The 20,098-nt window shown below is 43.1% G+C and overlaps 1 protein-coding gene across 4 annotated transcripts in view; it reads left to right on the forward strand.

Annotated features, from left to right (window-relative positions):
* Window positions 1–20,098, forward strand: part of LRCH3 (leucine rich repeats and calponin homology domain containing 3) — a 102,963-nt gene that overhangs the window by 77,729 nt on the left and 5,136 nt on the right. For 3 of the 4 annotated variants that reach the window (XM_039487608.1, XM_039487609.1, XM_039487607.1), the window contains 5 exons: window positions 3,536–3,584; window positions 4,090–4,203; window positions 4,864–4,982; window positions 8,648–8,785; window positions 11,631–11,708. In XM_039487608.1, the coding sequence (XP_039343542.1) occupies window positions 3,536–3,584; window positions 4,090–4,203; window positions 4,864–4,982; window positions 8,648–8,785; window positions 11,631–11,708 (498 nt within the window). Of the gene's footprint in view, window positions 1–354; window positions 1,601–3,535; window positions 3,585–4,089; window positions 4,204–4,863; window positions 4,983–8,647; window positions 8,786–11,630; window positions 11,709–20,098 lie in introns of those variants that run through there. The other variant, XM_039487610.1, reaches the window with a different exon arrangement.

Below are 20,098 nucleotides of genomic sequence, written 5' to 3' on the forward strand. Positions count from 1 at the left end.
CCTTTTCAGTATCTAAATACTTAATTATTGAATTCACCCATAATACAGACATTAAACTGTGATATTCTGATTCATCTAGGGCCCAGTTCTTCTTCTGAATCTGCTCTGTACAATCCCTATATGCTGCAATTAGTCCTAGTGCAGGGAAGTTCCTCTGACTTCAGTAATAAGAGCTGAGCATGGAGGCCAAGTGAAGAGTTTACGACAGCATATTTTAGGAATGAATTGTTGAACCTGTCGCCAGGACCAGTATCCTGGTTCCTTTGTCGTTGAATCTGCGTCTTCTCAAGATGATTCTTTGCCTCACTTTACTTCCTCCTCTTTTTCCTCTCTTTCCTCTGCTGTTCCTGACAGAATGGCTTTGAGCCTCTCTTTGTGTTTGAGATTGACAGTAACACCAATACCATTAAAAGAAGGCCGGGGACTCTCAAACAGGTGAAGAGCATGCAGTGTGTTACTGTTGTGGCTGTCTTACCCTTTTGTGTACCGCTGTTTCCTCCCTGTTGCCTGCTGATGGGTGTGCGATTTGGGTCTAAGCCCTTCTGTTAGCCTGTGTCAGGGATGACTTGCTCTTTTTCTTACAGAAAGAAAGTGTTAAGTTAAGGTTGTGGGCCTGCACTAATCCCATTCTTTAGGCATCATTACTTGTTTTGTCAACTGTATCCCAGGCACGAACCAGGCCTCACAACACCCCTTCTCCTCCCCCACTATATGAATGTGGTGAGGAAGTTGTCATGTGAGCTACTCAGGCTACCGAGATACTTGTGCTTAAGGCTGGCCCTGCACATAGTTTCGGTAAGAGATGACTTCTAACTGTCTGTTTTTCGAAAGGGGCAGTGTGGTAACAGACACATTAAGATTTCAACAAACAAGTGTGTGCGCATTACACCTAGATGGTTGTTGGAGGTAGTAACCTTTTGTTGTTTTGTATACGTTCAAGTATTATTTGAAAACAGTTTTGGAAAGTACTGGTCCCTTCCTTACTTATCCAGCTCCTGAATTGTGCCGCTTTGAGTATACTCTCTAATAACTTGAAGGATATAGTCTAGTTCGTACCACTTAAAATCTAAGGGCACAGTTCTGAGTTTGCATTTCATGTGTGCAGGAAAATGTAGGACTGGGTAGAACTACAGTGAAACTGTTGTGCCTGATCCAGACTCCCCTATAACTTGCCATGTTGACACACTACAGGCCCTTTGTGTGTTGAATCATGGGCAAGATTTAGCAGTCAGGGTGTATAGTCAATGTGTCTTTATGTGTACTCTCCTTTGCTCTCTAGCAGACTATGTAGGCTGTAGCCTTTTCATCACACTCATTGCACATGTTTGAGAGCAGAAGTAACAGCTGAGGGGTCCATAGCTAGCCAGCATACGGGCACCAAATATTGCTTTTCCAGACTTTGGTCCCCAAGCTGCACTATTGGTTTAAAAACTTCTACCAGTAAAAAGCAAGAACCACTGTGTAAATGTAAAGAGTAGTTCATCTTCTGCCTCTTTGACATTTATTAAAATGTGAATCATAGAATCATAGAATATCAGGGTTGGAAGGGACCTCAGGAGGTCATCTAGTCCCACCCCCTGCTCAAAGCAGGAACCAATCCCCAACTAAATCATCCCAGCCAGGGCTTTGTCAAGCCTGACTTTAAAAACCTCTAAGAAAGGAGATTCCACCACCTCCGTAGGTAACCCATTCCAGTGCTTCACCACCCTCCTAGTGAGGGCAATTTGCTCACTAAAGCATTGAAAAGCTTCATTTCGGACATCTTCTCTGATAGCCTAGTTTCTGTCACTGGGATTTTAACTCACACATATCACTTTTTAAATTGTTCATTGTGAAAATAATCAGATGTTGTGCCTGTTCTTGTGCCTTGGAGCTAATCAGATGATGTTGTTTTCTGCACATTCATGAAGTTACTAGGAAAACAACCAATTCAATGTGAAATTTGTATTTTGAAAGTGTACACAAATCTGTTTATTCTGATTAGTGGTTTAAAATTAATTAGTGGCTTTCGTGTCAGTGAGTGTGGTGACCAGTGCAGTCAGTATATGACTGAAGAGCTTTCTACCAATATGATAGTTCTTAGTTCTGCTTTTGGTGTGATTGTGTTCTTGTTTTAAATGAAACATCCTATTTTTCAAGTTAATGGACTGTAATATTTTTGAGGGTAGGAAAATTTTAATTGTACACCCCTATCTCGATATAACGCTGTCCTTAGGAGCCAAAAAATCTTACCGCGTTATAGGTGAAACCGTGTTATACTGAACTTGCTTTGATCCACCGGAGTGCGCGGCCCCACCTCCCCGGAGCACTGCTTTACCGCAGTGTATCCAAATTCGTGTTATATCGGGTGGCGTTATATCAAGGTAGCGGTGTATTTTAATTTTAGCAAATAAATATTCTGGCATTTTTACCTCTCCCCACTAATATCTTTGCCACACTTGAACATTTGTAAGTACCTGCCCCTTTTTAATCCTACTGGTGCATTTTGCCCATGCACATCCTGTCAACTGTTTGCTAACGTTCGTACTGCCGTGTTCTTTCTTTCCGTGTTCAGTCGCTGTCAGGGTTGGCTCAAGAGGGCTGTGCTACCACCCTGCCTCATGCCTTCAGATCTGTCAAGGTATCTCTAGCTATTATTCACCAGTAAAGCTAACAAAAAACTCTGAGATCCATAATTCTATTTTAATATGTGTTAGTCTGTCAGCTTCTAATCTGAAATTCAGAGTTTATGAACTTGACTGACCTGATTAAATTGCAGTAGGTTTTATGTTGCTTTAGCTTTTGGTCCTATCTTCAGTGAGCCTAAACCATGCAAATATGTTTGTAGCTAGCAGGGTTTCAATCCCTGTATGGATTGATTCTTACATTCTTGTTGCCTGTCACCATTTCTTTTATTTTCTCTTCCCCAAGCCATCTACTGACTTGTAGCTTACTGGAAATGTCACTGCTTTTTTTCTTTACAAGTTTACTCTTACCATAAAACGTGATTATCCTGTACATCATCATCTGCTATGGAAACTTTATTATATTGAATAGTAAAAAAGCATTAATCACAAGAAATTGTTAATCCATCATTAACTAATCTTTGATCAGCACTTTTATTAGTTCTAACCACAATATTACTCCGAGGGTGGGCAGGAGAGTGAAATTCAATTAGTACTAATTTTGCTCTTGCAAAGATTTAGAGTGGGCTGTGTATTCGGATCAAAGCTGCTGTCTTGCATGTTCTGCATGATATTTAATTGAAAAACAGGTACTATCCCTATTCCCACCGTGAAAAATATTCAAACACAGCATTGCCACTGTCCTTTCCAGAAGCAATACCTTGTTCACCGTTTTATTCCTTGAAGAAGATGACTTGCATCAGTTCTGCAAACCAAGTGCCTATTGTACATCTTTTTTAAAAAATAGGCTGGTTTTTTCCCTTATATTTTTTTTTTCTGAAATGTGTCTAGGTGGACGGTAACTTCTGAAAAGCTAGCTGTAGCCTCTCTCAATAAGGATCATTAATGCTGTTTTACTTATTTGTCCACAGAGTGATGACAGATCTACTATATCAGCAGCTTCACCTACTACCCAAACAGGTAACAGGAGAGAGATGCAGAAAGTCTAAAAAGAAGGGATAAAGTAGGTTAAATTGCTTGCTTGCGTAGCTAGACCATTAAAGATGTCATTCCTATCCGTAAGCTGGACTGCTCTGTCTGTGGGCCTGATTTGTTGTTAAGTTCTCTCTGGAGTCGCATAAGTAAATAGAGCACAGAGCTGCTGGCACATTCTGTGGGAAGTAGTGGGGCTCCACATTTTCCAGGCTCTGGCACTGGCGTTGCCCTAATGACACATTAAATACAAAATGGAACAAGTTGATGGTATAAAAGTGCATGCAATGTGCTTAGCATGCAAGTGCTCTTGAAGGTGCCTCTTTCTGTCCTATGCTTTTATCATGCATGGCTGTAATTTATCTTGTCATTAGGTTATAATTTTATTTTGTTCTTTTAATTACTACAGTGCTGAACCCATTTCCTATTAAACTCGTAACCTTTTTCTTCTTTCTCCTTCTTTCCTTTCCTGTGCCTTTCCACATTTGTTCAGTCCACCTTTCCTCTCTGTATCCTGGCCCTGCCGCTCCTCCTTCCTATAGAAACCCTTCCCAGCGACCTGAGAGTTTCCTTTTCCGAGCAGCTGTAAGGGATGAAATGAACAAAGGTAGGTTATATAGCGGGAGAAGCTGGACTGTGTTACAAAGTTATATTAACCAATTTTTGCACAATTGCATTATCTTGGCGGCAGTAGCTTTATTCTCATCAAATTAGCTTTAGAGACCTATCTGTGGACACCAGTCGCTAAACTTTCTTAGAATAAACCATTATAGTCCCATTTGTAATAAGTCCAATATTTTTGTCTTGGTAATAAATAAATTTAACAAATATCAAAGAATTTTATGTGCAAATTTGTGGAGTGTGTGTATGGGGGGAATTAGTGCTGTGCTCTCCTGGATTTATACTTTCACCTATACAGAGGCTATTATAATGCTATTTATTAATCCCCTTGATAGCAACGAAGGCAACGTTATAGACTTTGCATTGTACTGTAGTACATACCAGAATTCATACCTTTTATAGCAAGACTGATGAAAGTTGCACAAAGCTATCTAAAATTAATCCTTTTTATGCAAGTGTTTATTGGGCAAAAGAAAATTAACAGCATCTAAGCCTTGCTTAGATTAATAATCTAATGAAGGAAATCAATTTGTGAATAGAAATGTACTGTACCCAAACTTGCATACTGTGTGTGTATAATACTGCATTAAAGGAATACCTCCGAATCAAACGCAGTTTGTCACTTTCCTTCATGCTGTTTTTCTAGCTGTTGCTTCATCTCCCTCTTCTGCCTCATCTCCTCCTAATGATTCTACAGACTCCAGAGCAAGGCAGAACTCGAAGCAACGTGAGGAAGAGTTGGAGCTAATGGAGCAACTGCGGAAGGTGTGTACTAGCAGTAACTAGTGTACAAGACGTTTTAGCAAATTCACTGCAAGAATGATACAAATGTTTCTTCGTTGTTTTGGACTTGCTTCATTTAACCAGTGCCAGCCATAGTCTGTTGGATAAATTAAATGTTAGTAACTTCACAATCTAAAAATTTTCCATTCAGTTGGCTACAGTATTCTTCATCTTACTCCTGTCATGTAACGTCACTTCTCGTACACTGTCCAGTTGTCCACTCCCACCTGATTGCCAGTGAAGCCAGTGTTCATCGCCCACTTGTTTGAAGATTTAAAGATCATCTTTGTGCTTTCTCCCAGGCCGCTCCTCCCAGCTGGGAGGAACTCCCTGTAAACATCAGTAAAGCCACCTCATTGTCCTCTTTCAAATCCCTTCTTAAAACTCTCCTTTGCCATGATGCCTACAAAAAGCTTGGCAATGGTTAGGCAATTGGTGTGCTCAGACCACTGCTAACTAATATCATGTTTCCTTTTACTACCCATCTGTTGGTATCCACCTGTTGTCTCCTGTCTTATACTTAGGGCTTGTCTTCACTACCGGGGAGATCACTGCTGCAGTCGATGCAGCGGGTGTCGATTTAGCGGGTCTAGTGAAGACCCGCTAAATCGACGGCAGAGCGCTCTCCGGTCGACTCCAGTATTCCAGCTCCCCCAGAAGAGTAAGGTAAGTCGACAGGAGAGCATCTCCCATCGACGCAGTGCAGTGAAGACACCAGGGTAAGTCGACTTAAGATGCGTCGACTCCAGCCACCTTATTCATGTAGCTGGAGTAACGTAACTTTGGTCGTTTACCCTGGTACTGAAGACGAGCCCTTAGAGAGTAAGCTCTGTGGGGCAGGGACTGTCCTTTTGTTCTGTGTTTGTACAGAAATTAGCACAGTGGAGTTGTGGTCCATTACTGGCACTACACTACCACAGTACACATAATAAATAATAAAAATGCTATGGTCTGTTATGCTGCTGTGGTGTTTCACCCCAGAGATGCCTGCATTTCTGTAGTGCAGGAAGTGACTTTTAGAAGTGTTTGTAAAGTGGTTTGGAATCTTTTGGGATGAAAGGTACCTAGAAATGTAAAAAGCGACAGAGTCCTGTGGCACGTTATAGACTATAAGACTATTAGTCTATAAGGTGCCACAGGACTCTGTTGCTTTTTACAGATCCAGACTAACACGGCCACCCCTCTGATACTAGAAATGTAAGTTATCATTGTAATTGTTTGAGACTTTGTCAGGGAATAAGACTTATTACTCATTCCATAAATGCTGATGCTAATACAGTAGTGAATGTAAGCACTTCACCAGAATGGATTTTTTTCTTCCACTTATGAACTTAAAGCAGGGGTGGGCAAACTTTTTGGCTTGAGGGCCACTACGGGGAATAGAAATTGTATGGCGGGCCATGAAATGCTCACAAAATTGGGGTTGGGGTGCAAGAGGGGGTGTGGGCTCTGGGGTGGGGCTGGGGATGAGGAGTTTGGGGTGTAGGAGGGTGCTCTGGGCTGGGACCGAGGGGTTCGGAGGGCAGTAGGGGGAGCAGGGGTGCAGGTTCCAGCTGGGCTGCGGGCTCTGGGTGGAGCTGGAGATGAGAGATTTGGGGTGCAGGGAGGGTGCTCCAGGCTGGGATCAAGGGGTTTGGAGAGCAAGAGGGGGATCAGGGCTGAGGCAGAGGGTTGGGTGTGGGGAGAGGCTCAGGGGGTGAAGGCTCCGTGCGGCGCTTACCTCAAGCGGCTCCCGAAAGCAGTGGCATGTCCCTTCTCTGGCTCCTATACAGAGGTACAGCCAGGCGGCTCTGCATGCTGCCCCATCTGCAGGCACTGCCTCTGCAGCTCCGATTGGAGTGCGCAGGAGCCAGAGCGGGGCCAGGCCGTGGCTTCTGGGAGCTGCATGGTGTGGCCCCCAACCTTGCTCCCTGGCCAGAGTGCCAGAGTGGGGCCAAGCCCCGTGGTGCGGCCCCGACCCAGCGCCCTGACCGGAGCGGGGCGGAGCCCCGTGGTGCAGCCCCGACCCAGCGCCCCGGATGGAGCGGGGACGAGCCGCGTGGTGCGGCCCCGACCCAGCGCCCCGGATGGAGCGGGGACGAGCCGCGTGGTGCGGCCCCCACCCAGCGTCCCGGCCGGAGCGGGGCCGAGCCACGTGATGCGGCCCCGACCCAGCGCCCCGGATGGAGCAGGGCCGAGCTGCGTGGTGTGGCCCCGACCCAGCGCCCCGGATGGAGCGGGGACGAGCCGCGTGGTGCGGCCCCGACCCAGCGCCCCGGATGGAGCGGGGACGAGCCGCGTGGTGCGGCCCCGACCCAGCGCCCCGGATGGAGCGGGGTCGAGCCGCGTGGTGCAGCCCCCAACCCAGCGCCCCGGATGGAGCGGGGCGAGCGCGTGGTGCGGCCCGACCCAGCGCCCGGATGGAGCGGGGCGAGCGGCGTGGTGCGGCCCGACCCAGCGCCCGGATGGAGCGGGGCGAGCCGCGTGGTGCGGCCCGACCCAGCGCCCGGATGGAGCGGGACGAGCGCGTGGTGCGGCCCGACCCAGCGCCCGGATGGAGCGGGACGAGCGCGTGGTGCGGCCCGACCCAGCGCCCGGATGGAGTGGGGCGAGCCGTGGTGCGGCCCGACCCAGCGCCCGGATGGAGCGGGGACGAGCGCGTGGTGCGGCCCGACCCAGCGCCCGGATGGAGCGGGACGAGCCGCGTGGTGCGGCCCGACCCAGCGCCCGGATGGAGCGGGACGAGCGCGTGGTGCGGCCCCGACCCAGCGCCCCGGATGGAGCGGGGACGAGCCGCGTGGTGCGGCCCCGACCCAGCGCCCCGGATGGAGCGGGGACGAGCCGCGTGGTGCGGCCCCGACCCAGCGGCCCGGATGGAGCGGGGACGAGCCGCGTGGTGCGGCCCCGACCCAGCGCCCCGGATGGAGCGGGGCCGAGCCGCGTGGTGCGGCCCCGACCCAGCGCCCGGATGGAGCGGGCAGCAGCCGCGTGGTGCCCGACCCAGCGTCCCGGATGGAGCGGGCCCGAGCCGCCTGATGCGGCCCCGACCCAGCGTCCCGGATGGAGCGGGGCCGAGCTGCGTGATGCGGCCCCGGCCGGAGCGGGACCGAGCTGCATGGTGCACTACACTTCATTGCCTTTTCCTGCTTAAGATAACTTAAACTGATTAAACGTAGTAGTTCAGTTTTCCTTTGCAGGGAAAATGTTATCTCTTGCCTCTGGTGACTACATTCCACTCCTATGTTTAAGACAACTATTTTCATAGTACATCTATTCTCTGAGTACCTGGAGGATGTGGAATATATTTCTTGGACCTTGATTACTCACCCTGGGATTTGTGGTTTTCATCAGTTTTGAGTAACATTCTTTTTATCTCAGTTCCTGGATTTTAATTCCATGTGCTGCACTGTGAAAACTCCATTTGTCTTTTAGCTCAGTAGCTTTCAAACTGGTCAGTTGTGAATCCTGGTGGTCCACAGAATGAAACCTTTTGAGAACCAAGCCCCAGAGAATTAAGAGGGATGTTGGTCCATGAGAGGTTTTGCTGTTATGAAATGTTCTGCATAATAAATAAGTTTGAGAAGAGCAGCAGTATTTAATCATTTAACTGTATTCTTATTTGCTTTGTGTGATACATATTTTGTTGGATGTTTTTCATTCTTTTATAGAATATTGAGTCACGGTTAAAAGTGCCTTTGCCTAGTGATCTTGGAGCAGCTCTTACTGACGGAGTTGTTCTCTGCCACTTAGCCAATCATGTGCGGCCTCGATCAGTTCCCAGCATCCATGTCCCCTCGCCTGCTGTAGTAAGTATACAAAGATATAACAGTGTGTTGTAGTTGTCTGGCTCTCATCATAGCATTTCATAGTCCTTGTGAGACTACATGTAGCATCTTCTGATGTTGGGCAGAGCTGACAAAATACCAGTCTCCTTTGCCTAAGCAGAATGCGTAGCAAAGCCATAAAAAACTAGTGACATTTGTGTGTCTATTTTAAATAGTTACTTCTAACACAGATTTTATTAATTGAACTATGTATAGGACAGGGGTAGGCAACCTATGGCACGCGTGCCGAAGGCAGCACGCAAGCTGATTTTCAGTGGCACTCACACTGCCTGGGTCCTGGCCACCGGTCAGGGGGCTCTGCATTTTAATTTAATTTTAAATGAAGCTTCTTAAACGTTTTAAAAATCTTATTTACTTTACATACAACAATAGTTTAGTTATATAATATAGACTTAGAGAAAGAGACTTTCTAAAAACGTTAAAATGTATTACTGGCACGCAAAACCTTAAATCAGAGTGAATAAATGAAGACTCGGCACAGCACTTCTGAAAGGTTGCCGACCCCTGGTATGGGACTTGAGAACTTTTTATATTTTAGTAAAACAAAAGGCAGGATTCAATATGAGAACCAAAACAGGATATTTCAGAGGGTCAAAGGGTCTTAGAAACAGAGGAGGACAGATAGCTGGGATATATACCATTTAAATGGATGTGTGGCAACACAATACAGAAAACATAAGAAAGAAATAGGGAATCAGAATTCCATCTCAACTGATGTGAATAGACTCCCATTCTTGGATCCACTTAAATTACCATCAACTCTTTCTCTTAGGAAGTTTGATAGGGCATATTGATCAGATTGTTCAAACTCCCTTGAGCACAAGGCAGATAAGCCCAGATACACACTTTTGGGAACAAAAGGACAGGAACTTAATCTTCGTGTATTCTGGGAGTGTTTGTAGCAGGAAGTACACCCAGCAATAGAAATTGCTTACGAAGATACTTCTGAGTTTCCTGACTGCAATATTTTGGGCAGTGCTTTAGAAATTTTGGAAAGTAATGCAGGAAAAGTACCTGTATCTATAACTTCATCAGTGGCAACTAAAAATGTGTACCACCAAAATACCACATGTGGCTAGAGAAGGTATGAGAATCAGGAAATGAAGAGGAGTCACTTACAGAATTGATCCTGTTGTTGTGGCAAGTCTGTTCATTTCATTGGGTTTTTTTAGGCAATCTAATAGACTACTTGAAGATTGGTGGAGCATGGGAAATTATCTGCCTTCCCTTACTGCTTGTAGCATACCCACAGCAGTGCTTCATAAGTTAGAATCCAACAGAGCTATACAAGACACCCCGGTGGGCTCTTGCCTACTTGAAATATACAAGTGTATTTTGAATATATAATATGCATTTTGCTCTCATAAAGGCAGATTTCTTTTGCTTGTTATGATTTTAAAACACGATGAATGACTATATAAATAAAAAAGGAAAACCAAAGAGAGTCTCTGGGGGAAAAGTTGAAAAATGTATGTTAAGTTTTGCTTTGACTTATTTTGGAGACAGTACTTGTGTTAGAACTCTCCCTAGCACTTACAGCATTGTGTGCTATATCATTATGGTTTGTCTTCTCTGGTCTTGTTTGATCATGCAGATGTCCCCATAGTTTAGATAACAGACTAAAAAGATATGATGGCATTTTGGGCAGATTACAGAATCCTCAAAAAATGGATGCATATAGCTGCCATTCAGTAAACTCGCTTCATAATGAAGATAATCTCTGTGCCCTGTTCTCCGTGGAATTGGATGGTTCCAACTCTCCATTGTGAGCTAAATCATGGCATTTCCACAAGCCCTGAGTAAGAGGCAGCATATAGTCGCAGTGCCTGGAGAGCGGAATGGGGTTATATTGTGACCCAGCCGTAATATGTTCTCTGTTTTCCCTCCTTACTCCAGTAGGGGGAAATCTGTATCAGCCCTTAACCTGGCACAGATTAGTTACCCCTCTGTACCAGCTCAGCTGTGCTGTCTGGCACGTTGAGGGTGTGGTGCTGAAGCTCCACCAGCTTCCCACCCACCTGCTTAGAGGGGGGAGTATTAGCCTCACAGAAGCTGCCTGGTCCACTGTTATCCCAATGTGGGTAGCCAGGACAAGGGAGAAAAGGGGCATCTTATGTCTTGTTTCTGTTTGTCTAGTCTATTCTTTTTCCAGTAGTTAAAGTCTGTGTAAAAGTGTTGAAGTTAACCAGAAAATGCCCGTTCAAGAAAAATCTGATAAATACAATTTAGAACTCTGCTGTTAACCATATGAAACACACTTGTAAGGAACTTTAGGCAGTAGTTTCCATTTTCTCTGGTTTCATCTGGCTCTTTTTGTACCTCTTTTTTTAACTGAAATATGTTTTAAACATGCATATAATTTAATCATTCAGAATAGGCTCCAGGTTGGTTCATATAATAAAATTTCTCTGAAATTCAGAGGTCACCGTACTGGAGCTATGTATGTATGTTTTATTCTAAATGTATTTTTAAGATTAGGTTATTGCAGCCACTCAAAATAGACACCAAATGTGCAGCCTATCTTATAACACTTTGTGTGTATATTTTGCACAGATCAAAATACTTTTTCCATTAAAATATCCATTTCAGCACTTCGTGAGTTAGCTTTTCACTTCATGCCTGCCTTTCTAAGGAAATGTCCAACCACCCTGTAACAGAGCTCTGTTTTGAATTAGACAAGCTTATGTCATCATGATGCATTTTTGGCCTGCAGATTTATTATGAGTTTATTTCACCCAAAAGCTTTATTTTTAAAAATCCTGCCAATTAAGAACTTTGTATGCCTTCTTCCCCTGCTTCTTTGCAGCCTAAGCTAACGATGGCAAAATGCAGACGAAATGTGGAGAATTTCCTGGAAGCTTGCAGAAAGATTGGTGTGCCTCAGGTAAATCCCCTCCTATTCCTGTATTGTCAGGTATACTGTATTGGATGGTACTTTACAAAAAAGATCTTTCTGAAATGTTTGGGGACAATACAAATGTGTAAAGTTTAGTACTGTAGGTTCACATGTCAGGTACATATAACAGTAAAGAGCTGATTTAGTTTTGCATTGTCTCAGGAAGCAAAATAAAGTTGCTATAATGGTTTGCAAAGAATATGCTTCACTTACTGTGATCTAGAGAAAGTTCATTATAGTTGGACTCAGTCTGATTCTGTCAAGCAGAGTGAGGAGGTGCATTAAGAATCTGGTTTTGAAAAATGTCATTCAGGTTTCTTGAGACCATATGTTTAGTGTTAATCCAAGAGGCTTTAAAAATAAAAAAAAAATGGATATAGTTTTGAGTGTTTTTCCCCCCAGTACCAAGGTTTCTGTTCTGCCTTCAGAGCAAAACCTACTTCTCAGTTACTTTATGTGAACACTTGGATTGTCTAAGAAGAAACCATAATATTGGTCTGTTCTCTGATGGGTAGTCATCTGTTCATAGATCTCCACTCCTTTTGTTATATGTTCTTGCTCTCAAGCTCTAGTACTTTCTGGAATTCCTCTTCACCTTCCAAAACACTGCACATTCTCTCTGGGGGCAAGAGCTAAGAGATGGAAATATACAATATAGCACATCATAGTCCAACTGTCTTTTCTTTCTCTTTCCCTCCTTCCCCACCTCACTTCTGACACCAGCTGATCTCAGTGCAAAGGTGACTTTGATGTTTTAATAGCTACTTACTCTGTTTTGCTGTTGTTTTTCTCTCTGGTGTATTAATTGCTATGTTTCCTTACATTATAAAGTAAGTGTTAGAATTCATGTTGCAGTTTTGCTTCATGATTTTTTTTTAATCCTGTTTGCTTTTTGAAAGAGGTCTCTGAAAGGGAAAATGGACCCAATGACTCATAACTACTTCTGAAAGTGATTGCTGGACAGTCACCGCTAAAGCAGTATTTGCCTGGATTAAGTCATTGATAGCTTCACTTTCAAGATGTATTACAGCTGATAGCCATCAAAAAATTAGGATAAACTCCTTATTTAGCTGCCCATTAATTTCTTAAGACTCATTGGTGCATGAGGTTGGAACACTGCAGTGAGGGATCCACTGTTACTTTCAAGTGCTGCAGTAACTGGAGGTGCTGAAGTAAACCAAAGTCATTCACTTTGTCAGTCTCACTCAGTGAGTTCATATTCCATGGAGCTGAAGGGAGAGGACAAGTGAAATAGTAGGTCACATCTACTAAGCTGCTCAAGTCTATGCACTGAATGCAAGTCTATGGTGTGGACTCCATTATGCTAGATCTGCATCTAGGTGCACAGAGGCAGGCAAAACTGATCTACCTAGAATCTGCATTGAGCTTCAAATTAGAGTTCCTGAAGAACAAGGCCTTTGTGATTACTTATTTGAGTGACTCCCCAGCTGAACTCTTAACTTACCCTTACATGTCTCCTCTGCCCCTGAGCAGAGAAGGTAGGATGTCTGCCTGAGAATGCCAGTCTAGTGTACTGTTACTGAAAAAATGCCTCTGTATGTCTCCTTTCATTTAAATTCTGAGGTTACAGAAATAGAAGGATGTCTCAAAGTATGGACCTATGTAGAAATACTTACCTTTTAAGAGGGCAAATGAGTTACCTGTAATTATTGTTCTCTAAAGGTAGTATCTTGCATAGAGCCACACTCGTATTCCAGTGGAATAGTTATATAAAACTGTGTGACTTAGTGGTCTTGGATCAAAAGAAACTGACAGTTGGACTCTATGATATGCTATATTTGCACCTATCCATCATTGTTTACAGTTGATGCCTCTGTTGGAGGGAGGTGAAAAGTCCAGAAATGTTGATAATTTTAGAACACTTAAGCCATATGATAAAATATTTGGTATCTGTGCAGAATACTACATTCAGAGATCAATTACAGGTAAATAATCTGCTCTGTTTGTGCCATTTTGAATAATTTCACTAATTAAAGCATGGATTAAGGATGTAGAACGTGAAGACTCATATACAGCCAGTGGTGAAGAATACCGTATCTAATTTATTTCTGACTTCCAAAATATAATGGTTTTGAACTAACACTTATGACAACTGTCAGCTTTTTATTGAAGAGATTTTATTACATATTTAAACTAGACAGATTGGCACACTAATGAACACACAATGCATATAAGGAGGTAGTTCTTTAGAACAGAAGTCTTGCAGATTCCTTTGTGAGAATTAACCAGTTGTAATTTACTCCTTGAAATTGTTGGATGTATTTGAGATGTCAGATGACTGACTGCTTAATGGATACTTGCACGGTTGATCAACTGACTCTGTTTTTCTGTCTGTTTTCCCTTTCTGCTCACACACTTTGGACAGGACAATCTTTGTTCCCCTTCTGACATTCTTCAGCTAAACCTCAGCGTTAAAAGGACAGTTGAAACTCTTCTTTCCCTGGGGACAGAGTCAGAAGAATCCACTCTTGTCTCTCTTTCCATCCAGCTTTGGGGCTTTGTGGCATTTTACTGTACTCTAATGCTAACACTCTGTATGTTCTATCGCTGGGTCTTTTTCCTCTAGCTGAAGGACAGTGGTGCTGCTGACTTGCTACATCACTTCAGCGATTGGTAAAGGCTTTGTTTTTGTCAAGAACTGTTTGGATAAGTGCATTCTTCCTGATCACCAGTCGGAGTTGACATGTACAATGTAAAAACGCTCTTTGGTACACCCAGGTGACAATCTATGACATTGTTACAAGTTTGTGTTTGTGTGATGTTTAGCAAGCGTTCTGCTTACCGGGGAGGCATTATTGTCCAGTGGCTAGAGTAAGGGACTAGGGTTTGGTGCACTGGGTTCTAGTCACGACTCTATTGAATGGCTGTGTAACATGGGAAAATCACAGCTCCACTGTACCGCAGTTTCCCCATTTATAAAATGGGAATACCACCCACAGTGCTTTGAGTTCCTCTGATGAAAAGTGATATATATGTGTGAAAAATACTGTTTTTTCTTTACATGTCAGTGTGCCTGGTTATATCTTACTGTCTGAGGAGATGTGGCCTACGATTCTTTTTATCAGGAGGGCTCCAGAGTTTTTTTACATGCCAGTTTCCTCAACCCTTTTTGCTGAAGTCTTGGATTTGTTGTATTGTTAGGTTCTGAATAGTGTCTCGTTTAACTAAGGCCATGTCTACACTACAGACCGTACAGCAGCACAGCTATACCGCTACAGCAGTGCCACTGTAAGGTCTCCCGTGTAGCCGTTCTTTGCCGGCAGGAGAGAGCTCTTCTGCCGACATAATTAAACCATCCCCAACGAGCGTCTCCTGCTGACATAGCGCTGTTCATACCAGCACATTTGCTGGTGAAACGTCGGTCGGGGTGTGTGTTTGTGTGTGTGTGTGTGTGTGTGTGTGTTTCACACCCTGACCAACAGAAGTGGTAGTATAGACAAAGCCTAAAAATAGGCACTTAGGCTGACAATGAATCCTGAGCTGCTTTACCTTACCAAGGCTTTGTCTACGCTGGCACTTGCCTCGTTAAAACCTTTGTTGCTCAGGGCTGTGAAACCCCCCCCCCGAATGACAGAAGTTTTAACGATGAAATCACTGGTGTGGACAGTGCTTCGCTGGTGGGATAAAGCTGCTGCCCCTCATTGGAGGTGGTTTTATTTCGTCCCCAGGAGAGCTCTCTCCCAGCACCAAAGAGCAGCCACACAGTGCACCTTAGAACGGCGCGGCTGCAGCAGCACACCGTACACATGGCCAAATACATCAAGCTTGGAGTTTGTAGAGGAGCTGAACTTTTTCATCCACACTGGGAAAAATCTGGTTCCTGGTGCAAGATGAGCTATCTTTAAATCCCATCAGAAACCTTGTAGTGTCATGGAATATTACTGGGGTCCTCACAGCAAACTTCTGGAGCGGCCACTTGATTGGTGTGAGCTCAAGCTCAACCTTATTCCATAAGTCTCTTCCTCTTCCTCATGATCAGAATCTTTGCATCATAGAATTGTGGGCTACAAGCTCTAATAACGTATTCACTCTTCACTGTTTTGCAAAACTCAGGTAGTCTTCAGAATTTTTTAGCTGCACACTGCATGCTGTTGCTTTCATGCATCCTCAGGGAGACCGTGATCCATAAATTGGATGTCAAAAAGAGCAGACAAACGCCATCCAACTTTTTCTTTTGACACCAAACCAATTATCTGCCTTTTTCTGTTGTTTGCTACTGTTTTAATGGGACTGTCATGTGAACTCTATATTAGATCCCCACTTCCTTCAGAGTTTGCCAACAAAAGTAGTTAGACACTGATCAGTTCTGTTTCATTATTTGCAGAGCCACTACATGGAGCTCACGATTTACATTTTTCTCTGGGCAGTATTACCTAGCCTGGTGCTTCTCAGTCAGCCGTCCCTCGAATTTCTGTAACTTGTACTGAACCTGCCTCTTCCCTGCCTAAATGAAGAGCTTCTGTGTTGGGTGCCAATGTACCACTGCCATGTGGCAAGGTGGGGAGGGGTGTTAGTATTTACTGTGAAGCTTCGGCTCCTTCAAAAATCAGTGTCATGTTTGCAAGAGTGGCATTTGGAGCCGCACAAGCTCTATTCCAGATTAGACCAACCACAGTTTAATGGGAAGTAGTGGTAATGATCAATTCAGCTGTAGTCCTAGACCAGTATATCAATTGTTACCCACAAAGCCTGGGACCCATTAGCCTAGTTTTTAATCCAGATTTGCCACATTTCTCCTGCTCAGTTATTGAATGTTTAGACTGAGTTCCCATTCTGCCCTCCCACTTCTTTCAAGTCAGAGTTCCAAAAATATCTTAGAGCTTCAGGGCACTCCTGATGCTGTGTGCAAGAGACCATGTCTCCCCGGTGTAGATTGATTCAGGAGACTGTGTTCAGAGACCAGTTACAAGTGAGTATTAAGTAATTTGTCCTTTTCTGAATGTGTTTCAATGAATTCCTCTTAATCCTAAGAAATATGGTCAACAGCTCTTAAACCCAGCTTAGCAGCTGCAGCCCAGTGTTTCAGCAGTAACACAGTAGTAACTCTGAAGCACTGCATCATACGTAGCTGAGTTGCAAATGCTATAATTGCCATTGAAAATGGTTTTTAATATGCATGATCTGTGGAGCCTTGTAATAAAAGGAGGGCTACTAACCTAGGAGTAGGTTAATGGGAGTTGCTTGCCTCCTTTTCAGATCACATTGTGATTTGACATAGAACATTCCTGTCTGGGAATTCTGCCTGAGGCGAATGTGCTTGTTTTTTCCCCACAAAAGGCAGGATTACAGTTATTTTTAAAAATTGACCATTGGAGCTGTTTTTGCACTGTTTACTGGTATGAACTAAAACTAATTCAGTTGCCTTTATTAACTTCTCTTAATGAACACTGTGATAAAAACTGCAAGGGTTTACAATAACGGTGCCTTCCAGTTTTAAGCCTTTCTGTCTGTCTCTGTGGTATGGGTTCATTCCAAATAATTTCCCCTTGTTTGTTTATATATTTTTAAAAGGCTGAAATCCACAGATATTTTATCGGTAATTGTACTTTTCTCTAGTCTGAGAGGGACGCCTCCTTGTTTGTTGGAGCTGAAAGGTGTCAGTCTGATACCTGTCTTACCTCAAGAATTGCAGGTTGCACTCACGCAGTGTGTCTCCTGTCGAGGTCTCCACATGAGGAGTCCAGGCTCTGATCGCTCACACATTGCCAAGAATCTGAAGATATTTTTTTTAAAGTCTTCACAGAAGATGCAAGCAGTGTAGAAAATCAGGTTGCCATGTGCATATGTAAAGAAATGTATAAAGATTCTCCAGGGGTTTACAGAGTGGCCAGATATGGGGTATCAGATTTTTTTAAAGTAGAAATGCAAGGACCTGATTCCGCATTTGACTCTCCATGGTTGGACCCCTGCATGAAGCCTCGCTGAGGTCAGTGGGATTCTGCCTGAGCACAGGCGGACAGCCTCTGTGGAGTTGGTTGCAGGATTAGGCCCTAAACTCATATTATACACACAATAGCACAACTCCGTATATGCCTTGAAAGCTCATTCCACACTAGATATTTTTAAGTACTACTACTTAGTAAGGGTGCTTTTCTGAGGTGACTTGTATTAAAAAAGAGTGCCTGTGAAAGATGAATAACTGATAGCTCAAGAATGACCCTCTTTTATTCCTATATTGAGGATATTTGCCTTTAAAATAATCCTGGTAATTCTTCATTGTATTCTTTTTAACAGTAAGAACAGCACTTTTAACATGTATCCTTTTTAGGGCTGTCAAGCGATTAAAAAAAATTAATCATGATTAATCGCACTGTTAAGCAATAATAGAATACCATTTATTTTAAATATTTTTGAATGTTTACTACATTTTCAAATATATTAATTTCAGTTACAACACAGAACGCAAAATGTACAGTGCTCACTTTATACTTATTTTTTATTACAAATATTTGCACTGTAAAAAACAAAACAAAAAAATTTCAGTTCACCTCATACAAGTACTGTAGTGCAATCTCTTTATCATGAAAGTTGAACTTACAAATGTAGAATTGTGTACCAAAAAAACTGCATTCAAAAATAAAACAATGTAAAACTTTAGAGCCTACAAGTCCACTCAGTCCTATTTCTTGTTCAGTCAATCGCTAAGACAAACAAGTTTCTTTACACTGATGGGAGATACTGCTCCCTGCTTCTTATTTACAGTGTCCCCTGAAAGTGAGAACAGGTGTTTGCATGGCACTTCTGTAGCTGGCGTTGCAAGGTATTTACATGCCAGATATGCTAAACATTTGTGTGCCCCTTCATGGGTCGTTCACCATTCCAGAGGACATGCTTCCATGCTGATGGTGCTCATTACAAAAATAACGCGTCAATTAAATTTACGACTGTACTCCTTGGGGGGAGAATAGTATGTCTCCTGCTCTGTTTTACCTGCATTTTGCATATATTTCATGTTATAGCAGTCTCGGATGATGACCCAGCACATGTTCGTTTTAAGAACACTTTCACAGCAGATTTTACAAAACGCAAAGAAGGTGCCGATGTGAGATTTCTAAAGATAGCTACTGCACTCAACCCAAGGTTTAAGAATCTGAAGGGCCTTCCAAAATCTGAGAGGGCGAGGTGTGGAGCATGCTTTCAGAAGTCTTAAAAGAGCAACACTCTGATGCGGAAACTATAGAACCCAAACCACCAAAAAAGAAAATCAACCTTCTGCTGGTGGCATCTGACTCAGATAATGAAAATGAACATGCGTCGGTCCGCACTGCTTTGGATTGTTATTGAGCAGAACCTGTCATCAGCATGGATGCATGTCCTCTGGAATGGTGATTGAAGCATGAAGGAACATATGAATCTTTAGCGCATCTGGCATGTAAATATCTTGCGACGCCAGCTAAAACAATGCCATGCGAACACCTGTCCTCACTTTCAGGTGACATTGTAAACAAGAAGCAGGCAGCATTGTCTCCTGCAACTTGTAACCAACCTCGTTTGTCTAAGTGATTGGCTGACCAATCACTTGGTAGGACTGAATGGACTTGTAGGCTCTAAAGTTTTACATTGTTTTATTTTTGAATGCAGTTTTTTTATACATAATTCCACATTTGTAAGTTCAGCTTTCATGAAAGAGAGATTTCACTACAGTACTTGTATGAGGTGAATTGAAAAATACTATTTCTTTTGTATATCATTTTTTCAGTGCATATATTTGTAATAAAAATAATAATATAAAGTGAGCACTGTGCACTTTGTATTCTGTGTTGTAATTGAAATAAATATTGAAAATGTAGAAAAACATCCACAAATATGTAATAAATTTCAATTGGTATTCTATTGTTATAAGTGCAATTAATGGCGATTAGTTTTTTTGAGTTAATTGCGTGAGTTAACTGCGATTAATTGACAGCCCTAATCCTTTCCGAAGGCCAATCAATCATGCATATAAATAAGATCCTATTTTGCCATAAAACAACTAATGTGCTCTTCTGTTTTCTTCTTTCACATGGCTTTCTGCTGTGTGTCTAGTAGGAAAGATCAGACCAAATGTGTGGTGTGTTGTTTTAAGAGGGTTTTCATGCGGGTAATATATCTCTTGCTGTTGACAAGAACTGCTCTTAAGCATGCGGATACTTCTCACATTTATTGCACAATATTTCCAAAGCACATGCTAATATCTCAGTATTTGTTAAAAGCTTTAAAAAGTGTGTTTGCGTATTCACATCTGGTAGCTGAACAATGGTGTTTGAGGACTCCCCCACATCCCTGTTGTGTTACGGAAACGAAAACACCATTCCTGTTGTACTCTTGATCTGTGATCATGTTTAGCAGATTGAAGTAAAGCCCCACACCCCACAGTC

The sequence above is a fragment of the Mauremys reevesii genome, linkage group 9, assembly GCF_016161935.1.
Source record: "Mauremys reevesii isolate NIE-2019 linkage group 9, ASM1616193v1, whole genome shotgun sequence".
Classification (NCBI taxonomy): Eukaryota; Metazoa; Chordata; order Testudines; family Geoemydidae; genus Mauremys; species Mauremys reevesii.